General features: G+C 45.9%; 1 protein-coding gene across 2 annotated transcripts in view; it reads right to left on the reverse strand.

The window, feature by feature from the left end:
* LYST (lysosomal trafficking regulator) overlaps positions 1–24,782 on the reverse strand; it is a 287,630-nt gene that overhangs the window by 252,108 nt on the left and 10,740 nt on the right. For both annotated transcript variants that reach the window (XM_068231777.1, XM_068231776.1), the window contains exons 2-3: positions 15,267–15,453; positions 13,507–13,597 (exon numbers count right to left, since the gene is read on the reverse strand). In XM_068231777.1, the coding sequence (XP_068087878.1) occupies positions 13,507–13,597; positions 15,267–15,446 (271 nt within the window). In that variant the 5' untranslated portion in view covers positions 15,447–15,453. The remainder of the gene's footprint in view (positions 1–13,506; positions 13,598–15,266; positions 15,454–24,782) is intronic.

Consider the following 24,782-nt stretch of genomic DNA (forward strand, 5'->3'; position numbering starts at 1 on the left):
GCAAAAAATAAAAATAAAAAAAACTGGGCTCCTTAAGCTGTGCTGTGCAGGAGGCTGAAAAGCCTGCACAGCCCAGTACAGCAAAAAAAGGGCTGGTCGTTAGGGGGGTTTAGCTCTGTAGTCCTCAAGTGGTTAATGGCCTTGTACGTTGTTGACTATTTTATGTTTGTGTGGTTACCACTTGAGGCCCACAAGCTTACACCCCCACACCAATTCAGCTCTCTGCAGCTGTAACAGTTTATTGCATGACCATACATCTTAGCAGCCAAATGAATCTTACCTCTTTTTCTGCCCACCAACAGAGTATTCAGTTGGTGGGATCTGATTGCTGGTGCATTTTTTTTTAATTAACTATTGTTTTTAAATAAAAATGGCTTTGTTTTTCTCCCTCCCCCCCTTCCCTTCCTCCCCCCCCAAGATCCAATCACTATGAATGCCTCTCATAGGCATCAGCCTACGAGAGGCATCTGTTTCTGTGCCACTCCTGGAGACAGCTGAGTGATAGAGCTGTCCACTGTACAGCTCTGCGCTAGATCGCAGTACTGTACAAATGTAAATAACAGCTTTTTTCCCCCACTAAAAGCCTGCCAACCACGATCGCGGATAACGCATAAAACTTGAGGCAGTCATTTTAAAAAACGCACATCGCCATATACTTGCATGACTTCCGGTCTGGTGCACTTTGCCGCAGGAGCCGCACGGTAACATAGGTATGAGCTCGCATTAGATAGGGACAGCAAACCATTTGCCAGGTGAACGACCCCATAAACTTTAATTGTCGTATCATTAGGCTCCAGCAAAAATCCGCACCACACCGTGCCAGTGTGCAAAGCCCTTTTATACAGTACTACCTTAAGACCCAGCATTACCCGGGTATGTACTTGATTGTTGTTGGCTTCACCCACTTTTTCTAACCTTGACACACAGTCACTCAATGACCAAGTTTATGAGCTTTGGGGTCCTTGGCATCAATTAAAATTTTCGCATTGAAATGAAGCAAATCTGATTGGCTGTTTGGGGTTCAAATTCAGAAAAGGGGACATAGCCACAGTCAACCAATGACCGACTGTACCAGGTTTGAGGCCTCTGCCTTTAACAGTGTAAGAATGGCTGCAATTTAAATATTTCCCTTGAAAATCAATAGTTGAAGTTGATTTGCTTTTGTAGGTTTCACCAACTTTCCTGAATATTAATCCCAGTCACCCAATGACCAACTGTGGGAAGTTTGAGAACTCTACCATTAACAGTGTAAGTATGGCTGCAGTTTAAATTTTCCCTGTGAACATTTTTATTTGGCTCCAGTCCACTTTATGTAACCTTGACACAGCCACTCAATGACCAAGTCTGTGAGCTTTGGGGTTACTGACATCAATAATGTGGGATTTATCAAGCAAAGAAATCTGATTGGCTATTTTGGCTCTGCCCCTATAGTGAAGGCTATTTTAGATCTGCCCCCTAAAGTGAATTTGAACACCAGTCACTCAATGACCGATTTTGAAGCCTCCGCCATTAACAGTGTAAGAATGGCGGCAATTTACATATTCCCTTTAAAGTGGTCTGCAAGCCAGCATTTGTACTTTGCTCGAAAACAGGGGTCAGGAACCTTTTTGGCTGAGAGAGCCATAAACGCCACATATTTTAAAATGCAATTCCGTGAGAGCCATACAATATGTTTCAAACTGGGACAGTAGGGCTCACGTCCCTGTTGCTATGGTGATGTGTATACAGTTGATCTGCCAGGCAGCGGATGAGTCAGACATCTTCAGCTTCTCTTGGGTTTCAGCAACATCAGCAATTTTCCCAAGAGCCAGACAGTAGAAAGATCGACTAACAGCTTGTACAATTAGCTAGCTGACTTGGGGGCTGATTCACTTTGTAGGATGGCCTAAAAGTCTGCCTGTCAAGTGCAGAGATCTCGTTCCACTCTGGACCCTGTCAGGTCCAGTGACTTTGTGGAACAACTGGAGCAGCTGTTCGTTTTGGGGTAGCACGAGTAAGTTAGTAGTGCATGCTACAGCAGTAGTGTGCTCTAATTTGAAAATTTTACTTGCGCTGCCACACTAAGGTGCGTTGCTTGATCAGTGTAGCTTAGTGAATAAACCCCTACTGATTTGTCTGTGAGCCAAATGTAACTATCAAAAGAGCCACATCTGGCTCCCGAGCCAAAGGTTCCCTACCCCTGCTCTAAAAGATTCCTCACAGCTTGAAAGCTACTATCCCAGAAAAAAAAATTCTAGCAGAACATCACTGAAATTGTTAAAGCATTTTCTCCTGCTTCAAATCCGTATCCAAACTGTAGATAACAGTATCTTTTTTTCTTGAAATATATCAACACTAGAAAGAAAACACACACTGAGAAACTGTCTCTGCTTCAGGCACACACAGAGCTCAGAATATCTCATTAGAAGGTTTTAATTAATAATAATAAAAAAATTATAATAGAAAAAAATAATAAAATGCTATGCCAGCTTTCAGGGCAAGAAAAACGACACTTTGGAAACTTGTAATTTGTAAACAGACAATCATTAGGTGTGCACAAAAGCAAATATGATAACTGTATGAGTAAAAAAAAGTAGGAAAACAGATTTTTATTGAATGTTAGGTCAGTTTCAGACTACTTTAAAAAACCAATTTGTACATTTTGATTGCATATTGTAGGTTCCACCCACTTTCCTGAATATTAATCCCAGTTACCCAGTGATAAACTGAGAATCCTGCCAATAACAGAATGGCTGAAATCAAACAAATCTGATTGGCTGTTTGTGGCTCCGCCCCCTTTTGTGAATTTGGACTCCAGTCAACCAATGACTGACTGTAGCAGGTTTGAGTCCTCTGCCATTGACAGAGTAAGGGCTCAGCCACACTATAATCGCTTTTCTGAGCGCTTGTGATCACGTCCATTAAAATCGTGGTAAAAATTGCAACGATTTTACGCGTACGGGATTGTGGCGTTTATTACAGCGATTTTAATTAAAGTGAATGAGAGCAATTTTTTAAAAAGCTAATCATTCACAAGCGCTCAGAAAAGCGTTATATAGTGTGGCTAAGTCCTAAGAATGTCAGCAATTAAACACGCTGAGCAATATGCCAAACACTGAATTTGAACGCCAGTCACTCAATGACCGATTTTGAAGCCTCCGCCATTAACAGTGTAAGAATGGCGGCAATTTAAATATTCCCTTTAAAGTTGTCTGAAAGCCAGCATTTCTACTTTGCTCTAAAACAGGGGTCAGGAACCTTTTTGGCTGAAAGCGCTATTGCCCGACAGTGTCGGGCATGCCACTCAGAAGGTTTTGCGCCTCATAGGAGTCCCCCATTATAGATTAAATAAGTGTGGGTGATTCAGGTCCATGTTTGCGGCAATAGGGCTGCTAATGTATGTGTCCCCGATCCAGCCAGTTTACATACCAAGCCTTGTTCCAGCGGCTAGATCGGGGGCGGTGGGGGGGGCACATAAATTATCGGCCCTATAGCCCCCTACATGGACCTGAACCTGCCATACCTATCTAATCTACACTGGGGGACTCCTATGCCTACCTAGCCTAGAATGGGGGACACCTGTACCTACCTAGTCTATACTGGGCGACACCTCTAACAACCTAGCCTATTCTGAGTGACACCTGTACTTACCTAGCCTATACAGAGCGACACCTATACCTACCTAGCCTATACAAAGAGACACCTGTACCTACCTAGCCTATACTGGCAGTGTTCTCCCCAGAATTTTTTCCAGGCGGGTGGCATGAAAAAGTAGCCGGGTGGGGAAGGTCACGCTGGGTGCTACTCAGTGGGAGCTCACACTGGGTGCTACAAGGATCATACGGCGTGGCTGGGAAAAGGGCTGGGAGCTATTCGTAGGGGAGAGGGGTGTGCGTGTGTCTGTGTGTGGTAGAGGTGATCACGCTGGGTACTGCTGGGGCGGGGGCTGGGATCATACATGGTACTGCTGAGGGGAGAAAAATCACGCTGGGTACAAGAAAAGGGGTTAACACTGGCTGCTACTAATAGAGCAAGGGTGGGGGGGGGGGTCTCACACAGAGTGATGCTGTTGGGGAGGGGCATTCTCAGTCAGGGTGCTGCTGGTGGATATGAAGACCTCTCTGACCCCTATCCACTAGCAGCACTCTGAGAATGTCCCTCTCCAACAGCACTGCATCTATGAGCAAACTTACTTCATAGCAGCTGCATTTTCTTCATCACAGCTTCCTGATCCCTGTACTGCACAGTGATGATAATGCAGAGTACAGCTCAGAGGCATGGAAGCTGAACACTTCTGCAGCTGCTATTAGACACCTAATTTAGCAGAGGGACTTCTAAGAGGAGCAAAAGCTGGAGCAAGCAACTGCCTGTGTAGCCTTGTGGGATACCCAGCCACCCTAGTCGTGCCTGACCTCAGAGCTATTCTTAAAGAGAACCCGAGGTGGGTTTGAAGAATGTGATCTGCATACAGAGGCTGGATCTGCCTATACAGCCCAGCCTCTGTTGGTATCCCAAACCCCCCTAAGGTCCCCCTGCACTCTGCAATCCCTTATAAATCACAGCCGTGCTGCCAACACAGCGTGTCGCAGCGAGCTGTGTTTTTCTCTATAGTGTCAAGTCTGCTGCTCTCCCCGCCTCTTGCAAAACTCCGGTCCCCGCCTGCCTCCCTTCCCTCCCCGCTGATTAGAGGGAAGGGAGGGGGGCAGGGACCGAAGCACTGCAGGAGGCGGGGGAAGCAGCCGAGACTGACACTCAGGGGCGTCGCTAGCCCTGTTTTAGGGGGGCACGTGCCCCCAATCTTTCCTGGGGTGCCACGGATCTCCGCCCGGCCGCCCCCTCTGTCAGACTCAGCGGCTCCCTCCAGCCGCCGCGTCACTGACAGTCTCAGACCTCAGGATCAGGCGGCGAGCCGGCGACCAATCGTGCGGGTGCTAGGACCCAGCGCCCGCACTGATATGATAAGTGACATCACTTCCGCATATCGAGCGGGTGCGTCCAGCGCCCGCTCGTACATCTGGTCGGGTCGCCGCTGATCCTGATGTCTGCTGAGAGGTAGGGGGGGGGGGGGGGGAGCGGCGGCGGCTAGAGAGGGGGCCTCCCTGTCACTCACTCACTCACTCACTAAAGGGGCTCCCTGGCACGCACTCACTCCCTAAAGGGGCTCCCTGTCACTCACTCACTCCCTAAAGGGGCTACCTGTCACTCACTCACTCCCTAAAGGGGCTCCCTGTCACTCACTCACTCCCTAAAGGGGCTCCCTGGCACTCACTCCCTAAAGGGGCTCCCTGTCACTCACTCCCTAAAGGGGCTCCCTGTCACTCACTCACTCCCTAAAGGGGCTCCCCTGGCACTCACTCACTCCCTAAAGGGGCTCCCTGGCACTCACTCACTCCCTAAAGGGGGTCCCTGGCACGCACTCACTCCCTAAAGGGGGTCCCTGGCACGCACTCACTCCCTAAAGGGGCTCCCTGGCACGCACTCACTCCCTAAAGGGGGTCCCTGGCACGCACTCACTCCCTAAAGGGGGTCCCTGGCACGCACTCACTCCCTAAAGGGGCTCCCTGGCACTCACTCACTCCCTAAAGGGGCTCCCTGTCACTCACTCACTCCCTAAAGGGGCTCCCCTGGCACTCACTCACTCCCTAAAGGGGCTCCCTGGCACTCACTCACTCCCTAAAGGGGCTCCCTGGCACTCACTCACTCCCTAAAGGGGCTCCCTGGCACTCACTCACTCCCTAAAGGGGCTCCCTGGCACTCACTCACTCCCTAAAGGGGCTCCCTGGCACTCACTCACTCCCTAAAGGGGCTCCCTGGCACTCACTCACTCCCTAAAGGGGCTCCCTGGCACTCACTCACTCCCTAAAGGGGCTCCCCTGGCACTCACTCACTCCCTAAAGGGGCTCCCCTGGCACTCACTCACTCCCTAAAGGGGCTCCCCTGGCACTCACTCACTCCCTAAAGGGGCTCCCCTGGCACTCACTCACTCCCTAAAGGGGCTCCCCTGGCACTCACTCACTCCCTAAAGGGGCTCCCCTGGCACTCACTCACTCCCTAAAGGGGCTCCCCTGGCACTCACTCACTCCCTAAAGGGGCTCCCCTGGCACTCACTCACTCCCTAAAGGGGCTCCCTGGCACGCACCCACTCCCTAAAGGGGCTCCCTGGCACGCACCCACTCCCTAAAGGGGCTCCCTGGCACGCACCCACTCCCTAAAGGGGCTCCCTGGCACGCACCCACTCCCTAAAGGGGCTCCCTGTCACGCACCCACTCCCTAAAGGGGCTCCCTGTCACGCACCCACTCCCTAAAGGGGCTCCCTGTCACTCACTCACTCCCTAAAGGGGCTCCCTGTCACTCACTCACTCCCTAAAGGGGCTCCCTGTCACTCACTCACTCCCTAAAGGGGCTCCCTGTCACTCACTCCCTAAAGGGGCTCCCTGTCACTCACTCACTCACTCCCTAAAGGGGCTCCCTGGCACGCACTCCCTAAAGGGGCTCCCTGGCACGCACTCACTCAAGGGGCTCCCTGGCACGCACTCACTCAAGGGGCTCCCTGGCACGCACTCACTCACTAAAGGGGCTCCCTGGCACGCACTCACTCCCTAAAGGGCCTCCCTGTCACTCACTCACTCCCTAAAGGGGCTCCGTCACTCACTCACTCCCTAAAGGGGCTCCCTGTCACTCACTCACTGCCTAAAGGGGCTCCCTGTCACTCACTCACTGCCTAAAGGGGCTCCCTGTCACTCACTCACTGCCTAAAGGGGCTTCCTGTCACTCACTCACTGCCTAAAGGGGCTTCCTGTCACTCACTCACTGCCTAAAGGGGCTCCCTGGCACTCACTCACTGCCTAAAGGGGCTTCCTGGCACTCACTCACTGCCTAAAGGGGCTCCCTGGCACTCACTCACTACCTAAAGGTGCTCCCTGTCACTCACTATCGGGGTCCCTGTCACTCACTACCTAACTGGAGGCGCCTGTCACTCACTAGCTAACCTGGGGGTCCCTGTCACTCACTACCTAACTTGGGGGGGCTACCATATTAAGGGGGCATTCTGCCTATTTATGTGAAATGCTGTCTATTTATGTGCCTCATGACTGCTGAATGTGTCTTGTTGGGAGCCTTATGATTTGTTGGGGGCCTCATGATTGCTGAATTTGTCTTGTTGGGGGCCTCATGATTTGTTGGGGGCCTCATGATTGCTGAATTTGTCTTGTTGGGGGCCTCATGATTTGTTGGAGGCCTCATGATTGCTGAATTTGTCTTGTTGGGGGCCTCCTGATTTGTTGGGGGCCTCATGATTGCTGAATATGTCTTGTTGGGGGTCACATGATTGCTAACTGCGAGACTATGGGAAAAGCTGAATCCTTATCATATGAGACAATAGCATTAAACCTACTTTTTTAGCGTTTTAAAACAGAAAATAAAACTGGGAGGTTCTAAAAAATTTAATACATTTTTCAGGAGTAGGATGGATGAAATTGTTTATCTTCACAGTTTATTTTCAACTTGGATTTTCCATAATGTTCATGTATGAGTTAAAACGTTTGTACAGTATTTAGTTTAAATTGCTGTTGCCACTTTGCGATAGATACCGGTAAGTGACTTTTGGGTTGCAGTTTGGGCATTCGGCCTCCAAAAGGTTCGCCACCACTGTCCTAATCTGATGTCCCACCATTGCTAGGTTCATGTAAATTTGTCTCCACCCGTTACCACACCTATATTCTGGTCCATGGCCCACCCATTTTTTGGTGCAGCGCGATAAGCACGCCACACAACGTGATCGTCATATTTTTGGCACGCTAGCTGCAGTGTGCTGAATTCTGCTGCCTACAGTATGTACAGTATACGCTGTTCTCTAGTGCTTGCACTGTGTGCTGATTTACCTCCAGTGTGTACAGTGTAAGGTGTTACTCTGTGCCTTTATTGATTGTAAACCAGCTGTATTGTATGCTGATCCCTGCTACTTTCAGTATGTACAGTATTAGCTGTAAAGCCTGGTACACACATACAATTTTGATTAGCCAATTTTAGCTCTGTTCATAAAATTCATTGTCTGTTGGCCCACTTACTGCACGGGGGTGGGAAATTGGGGGTCAGTGATTGACCAATCAAAATTGTATGTGCGTATACATCTTTGATCTATGCCTATACTGATTGTAAATGATCGAAATAAAGGACAGGGGGCTCCGTCCAATATTTCGATGGGCAGGCCCGTTATCCGTAGCTTACACCGCTGCTAAGTTCATGTACATTTGGCCCCACCCATGGCCACGCCCACTCACCGCATGGCCACGCCCATTTTTTGCCGCGGCGCGCGCACCTCCCCTCCTGGTGCCCACAGGTGCCACTGATCTCCAGGGACCCTAGAAACGCCCCTGCTGACACTACAGATGTAAACACAGTACACAGCGCGGCTGTGATCTATGTCTGATTGCAGAGCGCAGGGGGACATTAGGGGGGTTTGGAATACCAACAGAGGCTGGGCTGTATAGGCAGATCCAGCCTTTGTATGCAGATTTCATTCTTCAAACACACCTCGGGTTCTCTTTAAAAGGGACACTGTAGGGGGGGGGAAATCAGGGGAAAAGGAGTTGAAGTTACCCGGTGCTTCTAATGGTCCCCCGCAGACATCCTGTGCCTGCGCAGCCACTCCCCAATGCTCCGGCCCCGCCTCTGGCTCACTTCTGGAATTTCAGACTTTAAAGTCTGAAAACCACTGCGCATGCGGTGCCGTGTCCTCACTCCCGCTGATGTCACCAGGAGTGTATTGCGCAGACCCAGTATGGTCTGTGCCTGCGCCGTGCGCTCCTGGTGACATCAGGGGAAGCGAGGACATGGCAACGCAGGCGCAGTGGTTTTCAGACTTTAAAGTCTGAAATTCCAGAAGTGGCCCGGAGCATCGGTGAGTGGCTGTGTGGGCACAGGATGCCTGCGGGGGACCATTAGAAGCCCCGGGTAAGTTCAACTCTTTTTTCCCCCGACCCCCCTACAGTATCCCTTTAATTAAGCAGGAGATATCAGAGGCTAACATCTCCACCCATCTAGAGGGACATGAGTGCAGATAGATACATAGCAGACAGGCAGCAGGGCGAGTTAATTGCTCTAAGTTACAGGCACTTGATGGCGGGGGAGGAGAGGCAGACATGCCTGGATGAACAGAGCAAAGTAAACTTCAGCTCCTTGCCCCGCGCTGGCTATAACGCTTCACACCTACTTCTTCACGGAGAGAACAGACAGACATTCTTCTAAACACAGCAGCGCATCCTCTCTCCATTCTCCAAACTTCATCTCCCCCCCCCCCCCCCCCCCCCCCCGCTGCTTGTAATGAGCATTCCCCGACCCTCCACACTACTGACAGGAGCTGGGGGAAGAGGATGGAGATAGCGTCCCGGCATGAAAGCGGGCGGCTGCACAGACACAGCCGCTGCAATAAATAAAGAAGTAATTTTGCCGCACCGCAGACCAGGGCAAATGGCAGCCGGGCGTTCCTCCCAGCTGAAAGGCTCTGGGGAGAACACTGGGGACACCTGTACCTAGCTAGCCTAGACTGGGGGACACCTGTATCTGGCTACCTACAATAATCTGCAGGGGATTCTGAAAACAGATGGGGACCACACCGTGGGTGAAGCAGGAAGGGTAATGTATAAATGCACACGGGGGTACATTTATATACCGGGAAAGGGGGGGGGGGGGAGCGGCGAGGCAATAGACACAGCTGATTCCCCAGAGATTTTATGTTGAAATCGATTGGGAATCAGCAGTCTGCAGTGTATGAGCAGCCAACCGATACACCGCTCACAGCACTAGTAATAAAACAATATTAAAAGTATTTGGGAGTATGGGGAACAGGTCAGCGGTACTTTATCACTACATAGTTCAGTTACCTTCTTAAACTGTTCTAAAATAGGAGTTAGAAAGGTTTCTCGGACAGTGAAATGTGTGAGGGAAATTGCTGTTGTCTCTTGGTCAAATTTGCCCAACATCATTAAGGTGTGTACACACTCACTACTGTAATGAACCACGAGTCCGTCAGACCCTCCCGCCGGGCGGGCGTTCTGCTGACAGTAGATGTATAAAGTGGACCTAAATTCTTGCACAGATAAAAAGGGAAACACATAGGGCCCGTTTTCACTAGCCACTACGCTCCGCTGCGAGACGCGCAGCAGCACTTCATGGTCTGCTGGAACGCAGGCGAATCCCATGGCTTGGCTATGGGATTCGCACCCTCCCACGTGAAAACTGTGGGCAGTGTCGGACGAATCGCTAGAGTAAGCGATTTGGCCGACGGTGCCATAGTTTCCTATGGCAGAGTTTTTCAGCGCGATTTGCCTGCGGGGAAACTCTGCGAATTTGTAGCAAAAACGCTCCAGTGGAAACGGGCCCATATAGTTCCTGAAAAATTCACTGTTTGTCTTTAGAGAGATAGGCCTGTCCAATCAGGATTTATCAGCAAGTGTAAATTAGGTCTTTAAGCTGTGTCTGAATTGTGCCTGGTGTTCTGTGCCAATATGTAAACACTGGAGGTAAAAAAAAATTAAATAAAAAAAATTAAAAAAAAAAAAAAAAAAAAAAAAAAGATACCACTAAGGAAGTAAACACTGCAGGGTTTTTGTTGAGGGGCCCATACACCTAACGATTTTCTCGCCAATATACAGCAGATTGATTTCCATCCAAAATCAATCGTTCCCGTCGAGACGTCCACGCGGAAGATTTCTCGATCGTTGGCGGGTCAGGACTGCGTCAAAAGCGGCGTTTGAATGCCCGATGACCGACGCAATACAGCGGTAACAAATTACCTGCTCCGGCCGGTGCGAGTCCCCGCTGTCACGGTTGTCTTGTTCTCCGCTGGGTTCCGCCTGGCTTCACTTCCTGTCCCGGCAGGAAGTTTAAACAGTAGAGCGCCCTATACTGTTTAAATTTCCCCGGACAGAAAAAAGAAGTGAAGCCAGCCGGACCGGAACGCGGAACCCAGCGGAGAAGAAAATATAGGTGACAGCGGGGACTTGCGCCAGCCGGAGCTGGTAATGTATGCGGGGGGGGGGGGGGGGCGAGCGGCGCAAGCACCACCACCAGATTGTGATCGGTTTCATGCTGAAATCGATTAACAATCTGTTTGCAGTAAAGGCAGCCATACGATCCCTCTCTGATCAGATTCGATCAGAGAGGGATCTATCTGTTGGTCGATCTGATGGCAAATCGACCAGTGTATGGCCACCTTAAGATTCTTGTGGGTTGTAACAGATATTTCTTTTCTTTATTAAGGTGCCCATACACTCGTCAGATTGGCAGCAGACAGATAAGAAATGCATCTGATGATCTATCTGATGCGTTTTTAGAACATTTTTTACCAGGATAGAATTCCAATAGATTTCAGTTTGAAATCTGTTGAAATTCGATCTGATGGCATTTTTTTGCCATCAGATTTCCATTAAGGCCAATGCAAACTGATAAGCAATCTCATCAGATCGACCTAAATTTTCCACCCTGCTAGTTCGATGGAAATCCATCGAAATCGATCGAAATCGGCCGTCGATCGGTCGATTGGCCAACCGATTTGCGATCGATCGATCGATCGATCGATCGCGATCGATCGATCGGCCAGAAAATCGGCTGAGTGTATGGGCTGCTTTATGCCGTTGCTCATCTTTTATGCTAAGTACACACGATTAGATTTTTGGGCAGATTTACTAACAGATCGATTATTTCCAACCTGTCCGATCGATTTTCCATAGAAGTGAACAGAAAAATCTATTGGAAAATTGATCAGAAATCAGATTGGCCATACTGAAAATAATCAACCTGACAGTAAATCTGCCAGAAAATCTCATTTTGAGTACCTAGCATTAGAGTAGAAAGGAAGTTCTGAGTTAAGGCTTTAAGTATAGATGTCAATTAGATTCTAATAATTTGGAGTGGATGCAACGTGTATGCAAATGCATGCAGCTTGTAAATAGACCTATTAAGCGCAGCATACATTTCCATAAAATTAGCACAATGTTTTAATCAACTCATTGACCATCTTAGCATCTAAGGCATATGCTGGGTTAATACTACTGCCTGTAACATATTAGCTTTTATGTAATAGTAGTAAAAAGGTCATGCGCCATGATGCATCCCGCTCGCACCTCCCCCACCGCTGTCCGAAGTATATGCACACAGGGAGATGTTGCTTGCTTGGCAGTTGGCAATAGCTGTTATTTCCCACAATGCAATGAGGTTCACAGACAGCAAACTGTCAAGTCCGGAAGCACGGACAGTGGGACACCGGAGGACTCAAAGCCAAGATGGTGCTATGTCAACCATATGGCACCTAAAATCACTGTGCCAAAATGATGTCACTGATATTTAACATGCTGGAAGGAATAATGCTAATGTGTACAATGTGCCATGCTGGCACTACTCAGAAAGGTCATAAGGAAGGTAGGCTTCCCCATTTCCATAAAACGCAGCCAAAGTAAACCTGTAAGAGGAAACCTTTTTAAAAGCAGATATATATCTAAATAGTGAGAAGCCTCTGGATAGTTTAGAGATTTCCTAGATCCTCCATGACCCCGGTTCCATCAGAGTACAAGAAAAGCCAATAGCGTTCCCACCTGCCCAGTATCCAAAGCCATTCAGACATTGAGGAAAAAGCCGCACTCGAGCAGCTTCACACTACTGAGCAGCAGTGAGCCCTACTGGTGCTTGTGCAGTACAGCTATGCTCCCGTCTAAGTACAAGCAACAGAATTGTCAATTTTATCAAATATGTTTCATAAAGAACTAGTGCTGAAAAAGAGGGGTGTAAGGAGATTGGCGAAAACTACCGTATATAGTACCTTTTTTTTTCTTTAGTTCAGGTACACTTTAAGAGCTAAACTCAGAGTGAAATGTTAAACACTCAGCTGGAATACTGTGGGAAACTGTCATATCAGCCAAAGGATGTGTAATTCTGTCCAGTGAGTCATGGAATACACGTATATCTAAACAGCACAGTCTCTATGTACTGGTTTAATGAAGGACCGACTGCCCTTAGTACTTTATAAGAAATGAAGCCAGAAGGTAAGTTGTTAGAAAGGTCATACTTATGGTTAATTGCCTTGCCCAATATGAGTATGCAAAATGAACAGTCTTTTGCACTAAGATAATGTACAAAGAGGAAGACTTATCTAAAATGTAAGGAACACTAGAGCAAACATGAAACCAAATCGTAGCAAAGACCAACTAGTAAACTTTCAGCTTTTAAAAGCCATAACAAATCTGATTGATTGTTCTTGCAGCATCCCCATTATTGCTCCAGATTTCTTTGCTGCTGCCTTGATAAATCATCCTCAGGTTTGAACTTTAGCAGGTATTGTGGCTTTTTTCCTGCTTATGCCAAATACAGCAACATAATTTTATTTCTGTATTATTAGTATTGATTTATAAAATGCCAAAGTATACTTTTATATTGAAATTGTAAACAGCAAGGTGTGTAAATACCCCACTCATTCATAAAGAAGAGGCAGAACTGCAGCAATCCAACATATTCATAAATGTCTGATAGAATTACCTTCTGCCTTTCCTCTGTGTAGCGGGATCTTCCAAACCAATGGCAGAAGAGACAAAATAAGCGTTATAAGCTCCTCCCGGCATGTTAAATCCTAAAACAGAGAAAGGATGAATATTTAGTGAAAAAAGACATGAATTAAAGGGGCTCTCCAAATTCCAAGATAGCCTATTTCAAAATATTTGATTTTAGAGAAAACCTGAACTGAAAATTAAAAGTCAAAATAAACATACACAGGCCATACATACCTCCCATGTAGTATACTCCTCAATCTCTTTCTCCTCTCCCGTGTCCTGTTGATCAAGGGAATTCTCCGTCCTCCATTTTGAAAAATGGCCATTACCCCAAAACAGCGTTCTAGTCAGTACACTGTTAAACTGTAACATCGCCCACTTGAGCCATAGGGAAACATGGACATTACCGGCCACATCAGTTGTCCACTCAGCTATAACTAACAGCAACTGATATATTTCAGTACTGACAAAATGTTGTCAGAACTGGAAGGGATCATTGTCAGAAGAAAATGTTGAGCTTCTGAGAGGAACTGATGGCAAGGTAACTATTTAATGTTCATTTAAAAAGTTACCTCATGTGTTTATTTTAAATAATTTTACTCAGTACAGGTTCCCTTTAAGAAAAAAATAAATAAACTATAAGACAAATGGTTAAAGAAGGTTTACAACATACAATACAGATGGAAAATGCATGGGTACATGCGTTTCCAAGCATAGACTACTTCCACAAACATGCAGAAAAAGACCCAAAATGAAAATGAAATCAACAAACATAAGCATTTGTGTTGTGTTACAATAGATTATAGATTGTTTTTTCTTTTAGTTAAAAAACATGAAAAAAAATGCAAGTTTATGAGTAAAACCTGTTTTTGAGGTCCATTTGCTGGTGGAAGGGTCAATGTCTACAAATATATAGTAAAACGATTTGTTTTACTGTGGTTTTTAAGGGAAGGTCCGAGGCTTTAAAATTCAAAATTCTTCTTACCTAGGGCTTCCTCCAGCCCCTTGCAGCCGTCCTGTGCACTTGCCGCAGCTCCGCTAACTGGCAGTGGCCCTGGGACCCCTCCGGTGCAAGAAGTCTTCTGCGCTCCAGCGTGCGGCTCACGGAGTCGCACTGACGTCATCCGGACTGTATTGCGCAGGCAAAAGCCCCTATACCCCTTGAACTTCTCCAGTGTTTAACAAGTAACCTTGACAGTGTAAACCGCTATCTCTGCAGAACTGCATACTCCGTTCAGGCAAGAAACATGTTCTGCCCAGTGGAGAAGGTAGGAGCAAAAGGAGCAAAAGGCTTCCTACTTTATGTAAACATTACAAACATTATCTTGCTTCTTGATTCAGTCATAAAATTATTTGTTGAGGTGACTGTAACAAACACCTGTGTGATGCTAATCATAACAGTGTCAGGGAATAGTAAACAGACGAATAAAAACAGGACAGACAGTAAAATCAACAGAACAGACAGTAAAATCAGCAGGACAATACAAGGTAATTTTATGTATAAGCACAAGCAAACCAATATTTTACATAAACATTTGATTTCCTGAGAATACTCCATGAGGAGATGGTCTAATCCAATCCAAAAAGTATATACATTTTACTTGTGAAAGTGGTCCTTTGAGGATTCTGAAACTCCATTTCAATGCAGATGTCCCACAAACTTAATTTAACTTTCTGTCTCGTTGAGCTTCCATAATAGCATATCCACTATAGAAGAATCTATATCAATAGCATAAATAAAAAAGTTACCTGATCAATGCCTTTGTTCAGCAATGTGAGCAGCAAAATTCCACGGCCATTCAGGAGATACTCTCCAAGAACAGCCATGTGACTCTCCTCCTCCTCATCATTCTTGGCTTGTCTTCCCTCACTGCACAGCTTGTTGACATCTGACAAGAACTCACGAGCTACAGCATTACAATTGCTCATGGTGAAACTAAAAGGAAGTAAAAAAAATGATGATATGCATTTCATCACATTCATTGAAATAAAAAAAATAATAATAAAAAAAAAAAAAAACACACAACACAGACGATTTGCAAAGGCCATCTAAAATCTCACAAAATGAAGACACTGCCACATTCAAAAGGAGAACTAGATGCATGTATGCTATAATCAAAGCTATTATTCTATTCAGAACATCTATGGTTCAAAGGGCTAAATTTAGAGTATAAGCAAGACATTCATTTATTTTAGTATGGATTCAGCAGGAAAGGCTTTTTCCACTGTAACTTTTTTTTTTCTTCCTCTGTCTCATTCCTTGTTTGAGAAATGTCCTTGCACAGTCTGTTCCTGAGTCACAACAAAGAGTATAGAGAAGTCAACTCAAACACAGATGTAATTCTGCTTTGGACAACAATTACAATCTTACATGAAAAATCTGTATTTTCTCTTTTCCCTTAGTTTTTTGGGGCCCATGCAATGTTCCCTAAAGACAACTGAAGCAAGTCTGAACATAGTTGCGCATAAATAAAAAGGAAAAAAATGAAAAAAATAAAGTAGCCTTTGCACACTAAATGTCCTAGGCACTTGCCGGATAAAAAGTGTCGTGTTACTAATTGCAATGTTATGTAAACACTGTGGGCTTGATTCACTAATACTTATCAAAATTAGCACGCCTTATCAAAGTAGCATAGCGAACTTATGCCTGCTAATTGGCAATGACAAGAGCTCCACTCGTCCTGCCCTGAGCCCCTGCGGTTTCGTAGCGCTCACTATGCCACACTATGCGTGTTAACTTTGATAAGGCATGTTAGTCAATCAAGCCCTACATGAGAAATATTCCTGAAGCTACTTGATATAGACTTTGTACACTACAGTGTTTGACGAGGTGATTGTGTTGTATATATACATATAATTGTGACTAAATAAAATAAATATTTTCAACAAAGAAAATGCATGTTGCACAAATGTAGTTTCTCAGTAAGATCCAGTTGCCTCCTCACAAGCCCCTTCCCAGTCAGTCAGAATCTTTTCTGACAGAGCAATCATTCTTTCCACTTGAAGACTTAGAACCAGTTCACACCATCACCCTGCATTCTACTACTTCTACTTCTACTGAATGAGAGGAAAATCTGGAACATATGTACATACCATCAATGACTTTCCCCAGACACTCTGTTCTGGCATCTGCTACACACAGATTTGAACACAATATAAAATAATAATATTTGGCTATATAAAATAATATTTTGCTTTAAAGGCGATAACTGCATTGTTGGCTTAAAGTGGGATTAAACTCTGACATAACACTCAATAAAAATGTGTTTTGCTAATTTTTATTACCCATTCAGTTATATTTACTTTTGTGCACAAGTATTATTGTCCATTTGCAAGTTACAATTTCCCCAAAGTACAGTTTATCCACTCTGAAAGTTGCCATTGTAATTTATTGCATAGCTTCTTTATATATCATGTATCCAATGAGAATTTGTCTTCTGTGTACATTTGGTGTTCAGCTGAAACACTGTCAGCATTCTAATTGTGGCAGATAAGGAAACAAACAAGATAATGTACTCACTTCCTCAACTTTGGCATCGGAACTAAGCGTCTCAATGAACAAGAAAGTGTTTTGTGTTTAACTGTTTGAATGCTGTTCTGCCATCATTTTTCTCTGGTAGCACCTTTTATGTTATAAAGACTCTTTTAAAGCAAAGAAGAAATTCTGAGTCTTGTACCACTTTAACCACTTGCCGACCGCCCACTGCACAGAGGCAGCCGGCAAGTGGATCCCGCAAGGACCGCCGCATGCACAGAGGCGGCGGTCCTTGAACGGGCATGGGCGGAGCGATCGAGTCATTCGTGACGCCATCCTCCGCCGGCGACTGGCTCCGTCTCCCTCGCGCTGTAACCCGCCGGCCGTTCGGAAGCGCCGGCGGGTTACTAGCACCCGGATCGCCGCATACAAAGTGTATAATACACTTTGTAATGTATACAAAGTGTATTAAACAGGCTGCCTCCTGCCCTGGTGGTCCCAGTGTCCGAGGGACCACCAGGGCAGGCTGCAGCCACCCTAGTCTGCACCCAAGCACACTGATTTCTCCCCCCCTGCCCCCTGGTCGCCCACAGCACCCCTCAGATCCCCCTAGCACTCCTATCCATCAGATCAGGCCCAATACAACCTGTCATCTAAAAGGCCACCCTGCTTATGACCGGTTCCATAAAATTCGCCCCCTCATAGACCACCTGTCATCAAAATTTGCAGATGCTTATACCCCTGAACAGTCATTTTGAGACATTTGGTTTCCAGACTACTCACGGTTTTGGGCCCGTAAAATGCCAGGGCGGTATAGGAACCCCACAAGTGACCCCATTTTAGAAAAAAAGACACCCCAAGGTATTCTGTTAGGTGTATGACAAATTCATAGAAGATTTTATTTTTTGTCAAAAGTTAGCGGAAATTGATTTTTAATGTTTTTTTTCACAAAGTGTCATTTTTCGCTAACTTGTGACAAAAAATAAAATCTTCTATGAACTCGCCATACACCTAACGGAATACCTTGGGGTGTCTTTCTAAAATGGGGTCACTTGTGGGGTTCCTATACTGCCCTGGCATTTTAGGGGCCCTAAACCGTGAGGAGTAGTCAAGAAAACAAATGCCTCAAAATGACCTGTGAATAGGACGTTGGGCCCCTTAGCGCACCTAGGCTGCAAAAAAAGTGTCACACATGTGGCATCGCCGTACTCAGGAGATGTAGTATAATGTGTTTTGGGGTGTATTTTTACACATACCCATGCTGGGTGGGGGAAATCTCTCTGTAAATGGACAATTGTGTGTAAAAAAAAAATCAAACAATTGTCATTTCCAGAGATATTTCTCTTACCCAGCATGGGTATGTGTAAAAATACACCACAAAACACATTATACTACTTCTCCTGAGGACGGCGGTACCACATGTGTGGCACTTTTTTACACCTTAAGTACGCTAAGGGGCCCAAAGTCCAATGAGTACCTTTGGGATTTCACAGGTCATTTTGCGACATTTGGTTTTAAGACTACTCACGGTTTAGGGCCCCTAAAATGCCAGGGCAGTATAGGAACCCCACAAATGACCCCATTCTAGAAAGAAGACACCCCAAGGTATTCTGTTAGGACTATGGTGAGTTCATAGAAGATTTTATTTTTTGTCACAAGTTAGCGGAAAATGACACTTTGTGACAAAACAATTAAAATCAATTTCCGCTAACTTGTGACAAAAAATAAAATCTTCTATGAACTCACCATACTCCTAACGGAATACCTTGGGGTGTCTTCTTTCTAAAATAGGGTCATTAGTGGGGTTCCTATACTGCCCTGGCATTTTAGGGGACCTAAACCGTGAGGAGTAGTCTTGAAACAAAAATGACCTGTGAAATCCTAAAGGTACCCATTGGACTTTGGGCCCCTTAGCGCAGTTAGGGTGCAAAAAAGTGCCACACATGTGGTATCGCCGTACTCAGGAGAAGTAGTATAATGTGTTTTGGGGTGTATTTTTACACATACCAATGCTGAGTGGGAGAAATCTCTCTGTAAATGGACAATTGTGTGTAAAAAAAAATAAAAATCCAACAATTGTCATTTACAGAGATATTTCTCCCACCCAGCATGGGTATGTGTAAAAATACACCCCAAATCTCATTATACTACTTCTCCTGAATACGGCAATACCACATGTGTGGCACTTTTTTGCAGCCTAACTGCGCTAAGGGGCCCAAAGTCCAATGAGCACCTTTAGGCTTTACAGGGGTGCTTACAAATTAGCACCCCCCAAAATGCGAGGACAGTAAACACACCCCACAAATTACCCCATTTTGGAAAGTAGACACTTCAAGGTATTCAGAGAGGGGGCATGGTGAGTCCGTAGCAGATTTCATTTTTTTTTTGTCACAAGTTAGCAAAAATTTTACTTTTTTTTTTCTTGTCACAAACTGTCATTTTCCGCTACCTTGTGACCAAAAAAATAATATCTTCTATGAACTCACCATGCCTCAGTGAATAATTTGGGATGTCTTCTTTCCAAAATGGGGTCATTTGGGGGGTATTTATACTATCCTGGAATTCTAGCCCCTCATGAAAACATGTCAGGTGGTCAGAAAAGTCATAGATGCTTCAAAATGGGAAAATTCACTTTTTGCACCATAGTTTGTAAACGCTATATATAACTTTTACCCAAACCAATCAATATAGGCTGAATGGGTTTTTTTTTATTTTTATTAAAAACATGTTTGTCCACATTTTTCGTGCTGCATGTATACAGAAGTTTTACTTTATTTGAAAAATGTCAGCACAGAAAGTTAAAAAAATAATTTTTTTGATATAATTCATGTCTTTTTTGATGAATATAATAAAAAGTAAAAATCGCAGCAGCAATCAAATAGCACCAAAAGAAAGCTTTATTAGTGACAAGAAAAGGAGCCAAAATTCATTTAGGTGGTAGGTTGTATGAGCGAGCAATAAACCGTGAAACTGCAGTGGTCTGAATGGAAAAAAAGGGTCTGGTCCTTAAGGGGGGGGGGGGGGGGGTAAAGCCCACGGTCCTCAAGTGGTTAACATGCTGCCAAGTTTTTAGCCTTATAGCACTCTCAAAAAACCAACAAAGACAAAGCTTCTGTAAGGAACAGATGAACAAAAATAAACAAAAAACAAAAACAAAAAGGCCTTGATGAACTAGAACCTTAAAGTGAACCAGAGACGAAGCACCAGAGAGAGCAGGGTAGATGTTTTCTCTAATGTTCCCACTGATATATATGGTAAAATACATGAATTTTACCATATATATATCAGTGGGAACATTAGAGAAAACATCTACCCTGCTCTCTGTTTCATTATTCACTGCTCAGCCTGCTTCAGTCAGCCCTGATAAAATCCCTGACAGAGCATTCAATCTGGCTTTGCTCAGGAATCATTATAGCGGAGTCATTATAGCAGAGCCAGAAGGTGGCAGGCTTGGGCTTGAAAAGACATCAGAGAAGACAGACTCAGCTATAAGGATTCCTGAGCAAAGCCAGACTGAATGCTCAGTCAGTGATTTTATCAGGGCTGATTAGAAGCAGGCTGAGCAGTGGATAATTAAACAGAGCAGGGTAGGCGTTTTCTCTAATGTTCCCACTAATATATATGGTAGTAGATAGTGTGGCACCCTTCCTTGCTTCCAGATGGATGTGCCTCGGTCAATCCGCCAGCATTGCAGATGTATACAACTTGAATGAAGATGACCGGCACCATCCGTAATTATAATGCTCTTTTATTGATCAAAGATATCATGTAGCTATCCAGCAACGTTTCGGAGTTTACCTCCTTTGTCAAGCAAGGCTAAACATGAACTGACATATCTATTCGATACAACACATTTATATACATTCATGAATAGTAGACAGTCAATCCTGGACCGCAATACCAACTGTCCAAACTGGTCAATCTAACACACCGACCTGATAGAGAACTGACCTGCTGTCTAACTATTGGTCGCTGATCCCTCTCACCTCCTCACGTCACAATGCTCACGGCCTCCCCATCGCCTGGACCTGCGCATGGACAAACTCCCGCAGCGTCACCCAGCCCCGCCCTCGGCGGACCTGATGGGAAACTGCGGCGAGTGACGTGGAGTGCGGGCGACGTCACCACTGCCCACACCTCCACGCGCTATGCGGCTATGGGAGAGGGACGGAATTCCGTGCGCCGCCCTAAGGCCGCGTGCAGGTCCGTCCTCTCCCACTAGTTGTTACTATGGTAACAGGCAACAAAGCGCTGTGCGCACTGTGGAGACCTCTCCTACCACAGCTATCCTGTCCCATCACATAGGTTTAATCTCCTACCTTACTACATACTTCACTGTCTTAAAAGGAACCTTAACTGCCGTGGAAAAATAAATTCACTTACCTGGGGGCTTTCCCAAGCCTCCTGCAGCCGTCCTGTGCCCGCGCCGGTCCTTCGGTGCCCTCCGGTCTCCCTCCGCCGCTAAGTTTCGTTTTCGGACGACTGCCAGTTGTCCTCGGGCCACTTCCGCATTCCTCGTCGTAAACTGCAGTAAAGCGCGTCCGCATGACGCGTTTGGCGTCATGCACATGACGCGTTTGGCGTCATGCGGACGCGCTTTACTGCAGTTTACGACGAGGAATGCGGAAGAGGCCCGAGGACGACTGGCAGTCGTCCGAAAACGAAACTTAGCGGCGGAGGGAGACCGGAGGGCACCGAAGGACCGGCGCGGGCACAGGACGGCTGCAGGAGGCTTGGGAAAGCCCCCAGGTAAGTGAATTTATTTTTCCACGGCAGTTAAGGTTCCCTTTAAGGAGTGGGAGGACTCAGGAGGATTATCATTTCTTTAAAGACAAAAAATCTAAAATAAAACGTAAATAATAAAAAAATAAAAATATATATAAAAAGCCAAGATGTCAATAGGCACAGGCATCGCATTACATAAAAGGGATCAAATCCAATTCCCTATTTAAGCCTCTAGGCTCCATAGAATCCAATTTTTTTATCCAGTGTGCCTCCCTATATAATAATTTTTTGACCCTATCGCCTCCTCTTCTAGGAGGAGACACTTGTTCCAAAATCATATATTTTAGTTGGCTAACTGTATGGGATGCCTGGTTAAAATGAAATGGTAGTGGCTGGGGTAGATTCAGTTTTTTCTCCAATTGCTAAGTATTTGGACAATATATTAAGACCATATGTGGCAGGACAGAAGTCATATCTAAGGGATTCTCAGATTGGATTCTATGGAGCCTAGAGGCTTAAATACCTCGGATTACAAATGTAGGAGCACCACAAGGGTGCGTCCTGTCACCGTTCCTGTTCTCCCTCTACACAAATGCTTGCAGATCCACAGCGGACTCCGTCAAAGTGATAATATTCGCTGACGATACCACCATTGTCGGCCTCATCACTAAAAATGACGAGGAAGCGTACCGCCACCAAGTTAAGAGCATCTGCCACTGGTGCAGGGAGAACGGGCTGGTCCTAAACACGGCAAAAACTGTTGAGACGATTGTTGATTTTAGGAAGCACGCCAGCGCCCCCTCTCCAATTCGTATCGATGACAAAGAAGTTGAAAGAGTTCCCTGTGTCCGACTTCTGGGCACAACCATCTCCAACGACCTGAAGTGGAAGGCAAACACCTCCTCCATCCAGAGGAAAGCCCAGCAGAGGTTATTCTTTCTCCGTCAACTGAAGAAGTTCGGAATGTCCCCGAAACTTCTGACCAGCTTCTACTCTGCTACAATTGCACCTGTCCTCTGCTCTTCCATCCTAGTCTGGTACGCCAGCTCCTCCGCCAGCGACAGACACAAATTACAGAGAGTCATCAGATCAGTGGAGAGAATTATAGGAAAACCGCTACCTGCTCTGGACCTCCTCTACCACTCAAGGCTGAGCTCCAGAGCTTTGAGGATTGTAAATGACCCCTCGCACCCAGGCAACCGTTTTTTCAGCCAGCTTCCTTTGGGCCGGAGGTATCGGTCCATCTACACCAGGACCACTAGACACAGAAATAGCTTCTTCCCCTCAGCTGTAAACTCACTAAACTCGCACCACGCACTCCCCACCACAACGTGATCATGTATTGCCGCCACACATATCCCTCACACACCTGAGTGCTGTGTATCTATGCAAAAACTTGGAAGTGGTAATGAAAATTGAGTGTTGAATGTTGTCTCTGTATGTAACATCTGATATAGTGTTGATCCCTTTTGATGTATTCTGTGTACCCTATCCTACCTGTATCTGTACGTGCCAAGACCAATTCCGGGCACGACCCAGTCGTGCTTGGCGAAAATAAAGATTCTGATTCTGATACTGAAATAGGGAATTGGATTTGATCCCTTTTATGTAATGCGATGCCTGTGCCCATTGACATCTTGGCTTTTTATATTTACTTTTACTTTATTATTTATGTTTTATTTCTGATTTTTTTGTCTTTACAGAAATGATAATCCTCCTGAGTCCTCCCACTGCTAAAGACTGTGAAGTATGTAGTAAGGTAGGAGATTAAACCTATGTGATGGGACAGGATAGCTGTGGTAGGAGAGGTCTCCACAGTGCGCGCGGCGCTTTGTTGCCGGTTACCATAGTAACAACTAGTGGGAGAGGACGGGCCTGCGCGCGGCCTTAGGGCGGCGCTCGGAATTCCGTCCCTCTCCCATAGCCGCATAGCGTGTGGTGGTGTGGGCGGTGGTGACGTCGCCCGCACTCCACGTCACTCGCCGCAGTTTCCCATCAGGTCCGCCGAGGGCGGGGCTGGGTGATGCTGCGGGAGTTTGTCTATGCGCAGGTCCAGGCGATGGGCAGGCCGTGAGCATTGTGACATGAGGAGGAGAGGAGGTGAGAGGGATCAGCGACCAATAGTTAGACAGCAGGTCAGTTCTCTATCAGGTCGGTGTGTTAGATAGACCTGTTTGATTGGACAGTTGGTATTGCGGTCCAGGATTGGCTGTCTACTATTCATGAATGTATATAAATGTGTTGTATCGAATAGATATGTCAGTTCATGTTTAGCCTTGCTTGGCAAAGGAGGTAAACACCGAAACTTTGCTGGATGGCTACATGATATCTTTGATTAATAAAAGAGCATTATAATAACGGATGGTGCCGGTTATCTTCATTCAACACTGATATATATGGTAAAATACATGAGGGTGCTTCGTCTCTGGTTCGCTTTAAAAGCATAGAGTGAGCATCTGACTTTGTGTAAGTTATGCAACAAGCACCTCAGGCTCTTAGCCTAGGATTTTCAATAAGATTCTGAACTCAAAGTACCCCTAACCTCGTTTTTAAATAAACTGTAAACATATGAGTCACAGCACTATCCTCCCCCTTTAGAGCCCCCCATACCCTGCTCTGCTCAGCTGCAATGCAAAGCTCGCTGATGGGCGGGGAGGAAGTGTCAGTACCTTCTTCTTCTCTGCCCGTCATTAGGAACGCCCCCCTCCACTCGCCACTAATAGTTGACGACCACGTTCTACTCAAGTCAAATATTTCGACTGAGCAGAATGGAGGACAGGGGAGGAGGGGTGCTAAAAGGAGAGCAAGGTGCTGTGATTTATTTCACAGTACAGGAAATATTAAAAAGTATGTTATTTTAAAGCAAGGTCAGGGGTACTCTAACTGATCTCGGAAGTTTTGGCTCTGGCTCTTTTATTTTTGCTCAGTGATCCCTGTGGTTGGTTCATATTGATCACAGGGTCAGGAGCCAATGAAATTGGCTCCAGACTGATGCACAGAGCTCAGCTGTCAGACAGCTGAGTGTAACGGCAGCAGGAGGGTGATTGGGGCGCGAGCATATGGGG

Source organism: Hyperolius riggenbachi, chromosome 4, assembly GCF_040937935.1.
Source record: "Hyperolius riggenbachi isolate aHypRig1 chromosome 4, aHypRig1.pri, whole genome shotgun sequence".
Lineage (NCBI taxonomy): Eukaryota > Metazoa > Chordata > Amphibia > Anura > Hyperoliidae > Hyperolius > Hyperolius riggenbachi.